Genomic DNA, 10582 nt, shown 5'->3' on the forward strand with positions numbered 1-10582 from the left:
GTATAGAAAACACGTTTTTACCAAAATTTGTCAAAATGGATTTATTGCGTTTTGGAACCAAACTCTTCATATATTGATATAATAAATATTTATTAGGGATGTCACGATTCGATATGCTGGATCGGTATCGGGGCCAATCCGGGCTTTTTGGCTGGATCGGACATCGGATCTAGGACCGACAACATGATCGATCCAATTCCGATATGTGCGTTAGCCATGCTTGTGACTGTCAAGCTATTAAAAAGGACAACGTATTATAAAAGCACATAAACATTTTATGCACTATATTCAAAGTCCACGCATCTATTCTCTTTGTGTTTTAACAGTTATAAACTTTCCATTGCGGTGCGAGGATGCTTCAAGGGCATCAATTTTGCGCCCAGAAACCGGATGAACGTAGTGTGTTATGACTTAGGCGCATCAATTCTGCACCCGGAATGTGCATAAAAAGTCCGGTCAAATGCGTAATTCACAAAATAACCATTTGCACACTAAAGCTCTTTTACATTTTTTTCGCAATTAAGAAAAAAATATTTAGCATACTTAATTGATCAAACGTACCCATTATATGTTCTCCTAAACACTGATTAAGTAAGGAATAATTGACGACGGGCCATTGAATTATAAGAAAATAATGCACACCAAGGTGGTAATGCGGCACGACGCGAAGCGGAGTGTGCATTATTTTCAAATAACTCAAAGGACCGGAGTCAACTACTCCGCTTATACCACGGTTACCACAAACATTGCTCTGGTACCTATTTTTAAGACATTTGAAAAGTTAGGTGTGCGGTTTACAGAAAAATAATCAACACGCATAGAACATTTCTCAGCCAATCAGAATGCAGCATTCAACAGACCCGTGGTATAATATTTAATAATGCTTCCTTTAACTTGTAAATTATTTTAAATTATTGAAAATGATACTAGATGTAGCAGGAAGCACCATACACATTTAATTAAAATAGTATCGGGCAGATATCGATATTGGCTGATATACAGAATTCTGGTATTGGAATCGGAAATGAAAAAGTGGGATCGGGACATCCCTAATATTCATATATGATACAAATTATATGTAAATATAAAAATGTTTATTCACATGCAAATATTTCTTAAATGTATACATGCATGTGTGTGCATACATAATTATTATACACACATTACACATACATTTAATATGTAAACACAAACCTTTATTATGCAAACTTTATTAGTCGCAACTAATCGTTCAGCTCTAGTTTTTAGTAAGGCATGTTTGTTAAAACTAGTTTTATTTCCTAATTGAACTAAGGCCTAGTCCTGACTTAAGATAATCTCTGTCCGGGAAACCGCCGCATAGATATATAATCGGTTTCAGTTTTGTTATTTTTGTTTTAGCTACCTGAAACTCCGAATGGCTCTTAACGTCTAATTTTTGGAGCCAAATTGGCTGGTTGATAATAAGGGTAATTATAAATGCTTTTATAGTACATTTATAAATGCTTTGGCTGTACAGAGAGAAATATAGATACTTACCGTTCTGTCAGATACAAATTCTCCTCAATAAGGTCAAAGTAAGGAGGCATCTTTTTCTGTTTTGCTTTATCCTTCCACTCAGCTGGATCTCGGAAATTTTTTAGACGGAGCAGTGGGCGACGTACCTCCTGAATTTGGTCAGATGATTCCTTGCCATCTTTGGCACTCCTTGAACCCTCATCAAAACACTCCCTTTTGCTAGCCAGCCCAGCATCTGCCTCATTATCTGATTCTGATTCAAAGTCCTGACGTCTCTTCTTGGGTGGACCCCTTCCTCTATGAGGCTTTTGGTTGTCTTCTTTAGGAGCTTCCAAGATGTGTTGTCCCTCTGTGGTGAAACTGCAGTTGCTACTTATCTCATTGGCTTGAACAAATGGGGAAAAACCTGGATGTTCTGCATCTGGGACAGATCCTCTCTTAATCCCCATTACCCTTCCTTCGCAGTCCTCATCATGGTCATTGGTCAGGGAGTCTGGATGAATCTGGTTGACTGAATCATGATACTGAGAAGGCACATGTGTGTTGACTGATTTGCTGGTTTTTGAGATAGTAGGCTGAGCCCACGGACCTTGTTTGTTACCACCCTCAAATACAGCAGTTCCTGGCTGTGGCAGACGTTCGTTACCATGACTGCTGTCAGGTTGCTGAAATGTGCTGCTGGGCTGCTCTGACTGGTGGAAATCCCAGGCCAAATTACAACCCTTCCCATCACTAAAGTCTGAATCATCATATTGTTGTCTTCCTCCCCTTCTTCCATTCCAACTATCTGGTCGATCATGGTACTGATGATGACCCGATTCAGGTCTTCTACAAGTCTTGTCAAAGTTCTGAACAGAGGCTTGGTTGATCTGGGAATAGACACCATGTCGTTCTTGGGCACTCCAATTTATGTCAACATGATGGGTGGCTTCTGAATGGCTGGTGCTGTCAACCATGTTGCTTTGCGATTGGTAAGACACACCAGCAGAAGTAGATTGACATTTATCATCGGCCCTTAGTGCACTGGCCTTAAAGTGTGGAGTCGATGGTTCCTCAAGCTTTGACTGAGAATTAAATCTATAACCGGGTTCCTGGTTAAAGGCTTCAACTGCATCAGGTGGTTGCTGCTGGTCAGGAAATACAGAGGACCCAGAAGGATCAGTCAAGTCTTTAGCCTCAAGAGCAATGGTTGAATTTTTTGGCACAACCACTACAGAGTGTAGTCGTTTCAAAGAGACCTGTCCATCATCTGAATCAGAGTCAGATTCTTCACTCTCACTGTCCTCGCTGTGACATTTAGCATCATGGTTTAAAGAATCAGGGTCTTCTGCTTCAGACACTGGTTTGTCTACACTGACTGTTTCAGAATTAGTTAAATTAGGAGGAAGATCCAAAGGGGCACTTTCTGATTCAGGAATTTCAGAAGGCAGATTTACAACTTGTTCATCACACATGTGATGAGTGGCATGGTCAGGCAACGGAGTACTTGGTTTTTCCAAAGATTCAAGAGAAGTCACATCCCTTAGCCCTTCCACAGATTTGTCAGAATGTACTTCAGATTCATCAGGGTTAGTCTCATTTTTCAACTCAATTTTTTTCACTGAAATGACCTTCAGAGAGGTGACAATTTCTGGATTTAACATCATCTTAGGGCTTTGAGATTCTAAAGTGTTTTGACCAACAATGTCCCATCTTGATTTTTTAGCACTATTATCTTTTTTCACAGTTCCACTATTAGGTTGTTCAGGAATTAAACTAAGCTGCTCAGAATCGGTTTCACAAAATTCAGCACTTAGTGTGACAGGCACACTAAGGTTACTAATGATTAATGATGAGCCATCCAAGTTAGTGTTTAATTTCAAACATTCTCCAAGTGGTGATTCTTTCACAGAAAGAGGGTCTGCCAGTGATCCTACTGGATCCTGGTCTGGAGTGTGGACCACAAGAACCGTCTCAGTCGTTTCAGCTGTCAAAGATTCATTTTGGACTGGAGTCTCATCTTTTATTTCAGTTTTGTCAATCACAGTGCAACTTTCAACTTTGAGACTACTAGAATTTGATTCTTTCAATATCTCAGTTGTCTTTTGCCTCTCATCTGTGCAATGTTCCAGGTTACTAAGATCTTGGTTTGGAAATTGATGCTCAACTTGTTGATTTGTTGTTTTGTGCGTAGCTTCATGCGTTTCTTGAGAACTTTTAGATTTAGACTGATCAAAGTAATCACACAAAGGTTCAACATAAACTTTGCAATCCCTCTGCGGAATAATTTGACTGGATCCTAAATGTGACTGCTTCGTATTTTTACTTAACCTGTCAGTTGATTGTCTGTCTGTTCCATTATTTAAAGTCTTGTGATCTGTTTTTTTGTATGATGAACTCCCGGAACCAGAAGACTTGTCTGACCCTTGTGACTGAGATTTTTTTCTATGCTCTTCATCAGAGTCAGAGCTGCCACTGTTTTTCTGGACCTTCTTTTCTGATGTTCTTGATGAGGTAGCTGGGTTGGAATCTGAGGTTTTAGTATTGATCTCTGATTTTGACTGGGTGCTAGATGTCCTGTGAACACCCAATGCTTCAAGAGAGCTCTTTTTGTTGGATTCAGAGTCACCACTTTTTCCATGAGATCGTTCTGATTTTGAATGACTTCTTTTGTCTGACTCTGTTGATCGAGAACAATCTGTTGTTTTTGAGTCTCTATGGGATCTGGAGTGCGTAGATGATTTTGTGTCTTTTTGTGAGCTAGAGTAATTGGATGATCGACTTGAATCGCTACCTCTAGTCCTCATCCGCCTGTGGTCCTCTTCTGAGTCGGAGCTGTCACGAGACCTGCCATCGCCTCGAGAACGCGAGTTTCTCCTTTCACGGTGAGGAGAACTTCGATGAAACCTTCTATCAGAATCGTGATAATGTGACCTATCTGACCTTAACTGTCTATCGCCCCTTGATCTCTCAGACCTGGAATAAGAACTAGTTCGACAGCTTCGGGATCTAGACCGCGACCGACTTTTGGTCCTCCTCCTGTCTCTTTCAGAACGAGATGATCTTGTAGACATGTGCCTCGACTCACGTTCAGACTTGGAACGACTTGAACCCTTTTCATCTTCCTTTCGATCAGACCTTGATTTTTCACATTCCTCCGTTTTGGATTTAGAGGATCTTTTCGTTTCATTACTCTGACCTTCAGATTTTGCTGTATGTTTCCGGTCACTAGACCTTCGGGTAGAAGTCTTTCCTTCAGACTCTGAACCTGGAAGAGTGCTGTCTGATCGGGACTGGGATTTTCTGTTATCTTCATGCTCAGAAATGATGGGAGAATCCGTATCTCCTTTCCCAATATGGGAAGAAACAGCATCCTTAAGGCATGAATCTGATTTCTCCTGAGGGTTTCCCTCTTTGAAAATAACTTTTTCAGAGGAACTATCAATGACAGAGTTCTTGTGTGACTGTCGCAATAAGGTTTCAGTTTCAACCTTGGCTGAAGATCTAGTTCTGACTGAGCTTGATGGAACTACAGGCTTTGAAATCTCACCTGGGGCATTGGTGACATTGGAGTTACCCTCTGCAACAGTAATGCTGAGAATCTGTTTCTTAAAATGGATCTTTCCAAGATCCTGTTTTGATTTGAGTGGAAAGGATACTGGGGAATGTGTTATCTGGGACTCCCTCACTGCTGCGGCAACAACAGAACAATTGGCATCCACATTTTTGATTTCATTACTATGTCCTGCTAGATCTGAAGTGGGTACAGTCCCAGCTTGCACTGGAGATGAATGCTCACTCTTCTCCAGGCTTGGGGGGGCTAAAAATACATTCTGACGTGGCTTCTTAGTCTGCGTAAAGCTGAAGGAGATCTTCTGTCGGCCCTGTTCCTCAAGGTTTACTTTTGACTTGGTTCCTTTGGGCAGGAGATGGTTTGTCAATACAACCCTAGGGGCAAGACCTTTGAATATGACGTGTTTCGAGAGGTTTTCAACCTTGATCTAGTGATAAAGAGTGAAAAATTATTTCATTAGTAAAACACAATGATGACTACACTACATTTGTTTAATATTTCAGATAGGAATTAGGTACACAATAAAATAAACAATTGTTTTATACATAGTGTTTGTAAAAGACTTACCGAACAATCTTTTACATCCTCCCTAAAATGAACAGCATAAAAACAGAATATTAGTCAAGTAAATTTAATGTAAAACAAAAACTAAAAAATAAATTATTAAAACTCTATAATATATTAAACTCAATTATAAAACACCATGGCCTGCTATTTCATAACTCACTTTCCTTCCTATGCATGAAGCTTCATTTTATACATAATTCACACACCAAAATGTAGACTTTTGCCAGTTCTCACTCTAAACTGAACTTAAGCTGCCAAGCAACAACTGGGTTGCATGTTCTTCTGCGACTTGTTCTCCCGCTGACCTTCATAATGGAGTCACACACAATGATAGTAGTAGTAAATGGGAGGCTTCTCATGAGTCAAGTTAAACAGACCTTGCCATTCAGATCTGTCAGATTTATAGGCAATATTTTATATATTTTAAAATGGCAATATCTTCCATGACCCCAATTAAAATATAATTTAGCCAAAATGTTATTAGCACTATTAACCCCTTAAAGTTCCAAAGTACCACTGCATTATTTGACAGAAGACTTCATGACATACAACAACTCAAAAACAAAACCTAAACATGTCACATATCTTTGAAAAGATGAGAATCTTGTGATTTGAAAAATGTCAAGCCTTTTATAATACATTAAACACAGCAGGTACAATGTGTGTCTTATTTAGGCATTTTTAGCAATGCTAACGGGTATTGCTTACATTGCTGTATAAGACATATTTAGTAACAATATATTCAAACAATGTTGTCACAAAATCTAGTCCTAATTCTGCTTTAACACCAGCTGCGGTAGAGGCATCAAGCGCGAGTGATTTCAATGTTAAGTCAATGTGAAGACACGTTGATGCGCGTCTGGAGGTCTAGTTCGCGCGAATGGCGCAAATTGAGCATTGCTGCGGCAAACGCGCAAATTGAAAAATTTTAACTTTGGCGGAAAAACCCGGCACGTTAACCAATCAGGAGCTTGCTCTAGTAGTGACACGATTACAGGATGAGAGCGTAGATGCAGAAGCCCCTCCCATGACACGAATTTCCGCGTGAATGTCTCAATGACTAGAATTTCACGCACGGCTTCCACATGCACATGAAGCGATTAAACTCAAAATGTTCAAGTGGCAAACTAGACGCGGTAGACGTGAATTTGACGCCTCAAACGCGGCTGGTGTGAACCCAAGGTAATGACACTAACTGGTACAACTCAAATAAAACTCAAATAAAGAATGCATAGGCACAAATACTGCTCTTAAATGTAAAGCAAGAGGTGCACTGCTTGTATGAAAAAGATAATTTAAAAGCATATTCATATTCAAACAAATGTGCAAAAAAACAAAGGTAGCCCACACATGTTCAAGATATTCTGCCATGTTACACGTATAGACTGTTTCAGTGGCAACAACATAAGTAGTCTCTCTAGAGTGGTTTATTTCTGATAACAAGCTAAATAAACATGTAAATTGCCTTAGTTCAAATCATAGTAACGTTACTATGTAAAATCACGCTTGTTCCTGTGACCAGTGACAATAAAGACTATTCTATTCTATTCTAATGTATGCAACGATCTTTGAATAATTGCCTGGCTACCAAACCTCTCCTTACACCCAGATCCATCCAATCACCCCTCAAATTTTTCTCTGCAAAGTGGAATATACGTTTCATAATGTCTTATGCTTTGTTTATTTCAAATACCTTAATGGTGTGAAACCAAATTTAGCATGGAACTGGAGAACCTGTATTACTACTGCAGTGAAGCATGGCTTAACATTCTTGCATTCTGTACGTTGACAAAAGGAGCTAAAGATATATCAGCTTATGTCTAATTGGGCATAAAAATTTGAACTATGCCGAATGAAGGAAAACACTAAAAACACATTTGAAACTTAAAGCTATCACTCTAGTAGCAAGGCCACTTTTCCAACATCTTAAAAAGATTGCTTTGTTAAATAATTGTGTACATTGCACTGTATTGGACAACAACACGATCAGCTGGACTAGAGGAAGTACCTGAGCTCGGGATTTAACAGAGTATCCATTTTAAGGCAGATTTGACGTTGAGCAGCTTGAAGAAAGCTGCAACACTGGAGCAACCCAATTCAGAGTAGTATGCTCTCCTGTGTGATGTCACACCTATGGATAAAAGACAACACAACTGCGTTCAGTCATTGTACATATCCTAATGGAAATGTATTTGTCCGTAAATATGTACAGATGAAGTTGTAACCCTGCATACAAAAAAGCTTAAACTATGTAACAAAAAATGGTTCACAGTTGACAAATAAAGCCTTAACGTTTATATGTTTTCCGAAGACAGACTTGAAAGTTACAGCGTTCAAATGGTCAGCTTTAACATTGTACTTGTTGCAACAGACAGAAGTGGAGGGAAGAGTACTTATCTGTTTCAGCAAGACAAAATGCCTTTTGTTTGAGTGTGAAAGGTTAAAGACTGTGATCCACAATATCAATAAGCACACTTTGTTCTCTGAAATAACATATTATATACCTTATGTTTTACCTATAGTAAACACTTAACTAACTTTAAACGAAATAACAACGTTTCGGAAAAAGAGAACTTGCATAGTGCAGAGGAGCTAACGTTATCTGTAGCATGTGGGTGACATTTGTTTGGACAACATAGCCATTTTACTCAGCTGTTTATCTCGGTTAAATTATTGTTGTAGATTACAATATTCATAACGATGTCAACAGCACAAGTCTTTGAATACCATAGAGTTTGGCTCTTTATTACTGACTGTTTGGTTAGTAATGGCAGCTCGAAAGATCCTTCAGTACTTGACCGCGGGCAGCTAAAAAATTTAGCCCGTGGTTTCGAGGCCTACACGGAGGCCACGCTTCATCTGTCTTTAGTGTGTTTCCACTGTATACAAACCACTTTGATACCACCGTAATGTCTAATCACATTGTAATACTAACGGTGAATTTAAAAAATTGTTTATCTAAATGGATCCTGACTGCATTTATTAAATGTGTTATTGATCGGTCCTCAGATCTCACAGGCTAGTTACAGGGTGAGCAGTCTTCAAGTCTTTGCTTGTTTATCATAAACTAACCTCTACGTTAACCTTAAAGGATTGACTGTTATCTACAACATAACGTTACTCAGCTCTACAAAACGAAAATTATAGTTTGACCTGTGTTTATTTTTCCATGTACCAGGGTCACCGTAGACGGTCGGTTAGCGAGTTAGCACTAACGTTACTATTACTACTAACTAGGTAGCTCGATGGCTAACTGGGTAAAATTGTTGCATGTAGGCTTTCGTTTGGGTATGGTTTGTGTGCCAATAGAAACTGAAAAAGGCGGCAAAATACTTACTTCGTATACTTCTCCAGTTCGTGTAAGCTGTCCATCTTCTAGGACAACGATGGCAACCTTATTTCCCCTAAACATCCAGCAGCACACAGACGTCAAATCCACACGGGCCAGCCAACAAACTGCTCTCTCGAAAACACAATTCGCCCGGTGTAAGATATCCTGCTGCTAATTCCAAATGCTTTCATTTAATGCTCGGTCCACGGTGTTCAAATGAAGACCCATTAGACGAAACCCCTGTACCATTGGATCAGTACGAAGCGAGCTGTAAAGGGCAACATCCTTTTTGTTTCATGGTGTGGGACAGCCTCAGATTATCCGCTGGAGTCGATATGCGATGCACCGGTTGCGGCTCCTCCTCTCTCTCCGAGCTACAACAGTGAAAGAGGTCGACATGCACTGCTGCCCAGAGGGACTGGTGACGATGAACCGAGGATTTGGGGGTCTTTGTTACTTTGTTAATTACGACATCGTCCAGTACAATAGATGGGGAAATAAATATGTTTTATGAAAGAGAGATTGTGTGACAAAAAATTTTTTTAAGACGTTTAAAAATGTTTCATGTTTCAACGTGAGACAACGCGGAGACCATATAGGCCTTAACAAGAGGTCAGAGCACAGCCAAAGTTTAGGGTTAATCTAGAAGTTTGGAGAAACGTAGATAATAGTTGGTTGATATGGAGATATAATCTTAAAAGTATCTCATCTAAAAATATTACCCTGATAAAGTTTGGGAAGGAAGGATAACACTGCAAGTAAAATCAGTCTTAAAGGGGTAGTTCACCCAAAAATGAAAATTGTCATAATTTACTCACTTTTATTGTGTTACAAACCTGTATAAATTTCTTTGTTTTGGTCAACACGAAGAAAGATATTTTGAGGAATGTTTGCAACCAAACCGTCTAACCTTCACTTCCATAGTATTCTTTTATCCTACTATGGAAGTGAATGGGGCTCATGAAAGGTTTGGTTACAAATAGGGTGGCCATTCGTGCCAGTTCCGCTGGACACGTCCCGAATAGGATTTCGGGTGTGTTCTCCGGAAGTCGCGTTGCTCGACCGTGTATGTCATCGAGGTTCTCACATTTCAGTTAAAAAACATTAGAAAATTACGATTTATTTATTTTAAGACATACAATCACTGTAGTTTTTTTTACCTTGAAATGTAACGTTTGCTTTTCTGAAATTGAACCCGAAATATTAAACCTTGATGACGTATGCAGTCGGCCAACGCGAATTCCGGAGAACGCACCCGATATCCTGTTCGGGACGTGTCCGGCGGAACTGGCACGAATGGCCACCCTAGTTACAAACATTTCTTGAAATATCTTTCTTCGTGTTCATCAGAACAAAGAAATTTATACAGGTTTGTAACAACATAAAAGTGAGTAAATGGTGACAGAATTTTCATTTTTGTATGAACTATTCCTTTAACGAAGTGTTAATTGTTTTGTAAAGTGATGTTAGACACATTGTGCGGACTAGTAATATTTAACAAAACATGTAATTGTATCTTGGCTGATTTGTTCGCTTTTAAAATTATTACAATTGGTCTGCAGTATTATTAAATGACTTTAGGGTAGATATTCACAGCATTAGTAACTAGTATGTAGTTACTGTTATGCAACCTT

General features: G+C 39.2%; 1 protein-coding gene across 1 annotated transcript in view; it reads right to left on the reverse strand.

Moving 5' to 3' along the window:
- Window positions 1-9329, reverse strand: part of setd2 (SET domain containing 2, histone lysine methyltransferase) — a 35839-nt gene extending 26510 nt beyond the window's left edge. Inside the window, exons 1-4 of the mRNA XM_073871968.1 lie at window positions 8955-9329; window positions 7626-7748; window positions 5618-5639; window positions 1519-5477 (exon numbers count right to left, since the gene is read on the reverse strand). Of these exons, the coding sequence (XP_073728069.1) occupies window positions 1519-5477; window positions 5618-5639; window positions 7626-7654 (4010 nt within the window). The 5' untranslated portion in view covers window positions 7655-7748; window positions 8955-9329. The remainder of the gene's footprint in view (window positions 1-1518; window positions 5478-5617; window positions 5640-7625; window positions 7749-8954) is intronic.
- Window positions 9330-10582: the final 1253 nt, after the last annotated feature.

Source organism: Misgurnus anguillicaudatus, chromosome 10 (genome assembly GCF_027580225.2).
Source record: "Misgurnus anguillicaudatus chromosome 10, ASM2758022v2, whole genome shotgun sequence".
Lineage (NCBI taxonomy): Eukaryota > Metazoa > Chordata > Actinopteri > Cypriniformes > Cobitidae > Misgurnus > Misgurnus anguillicaudatus.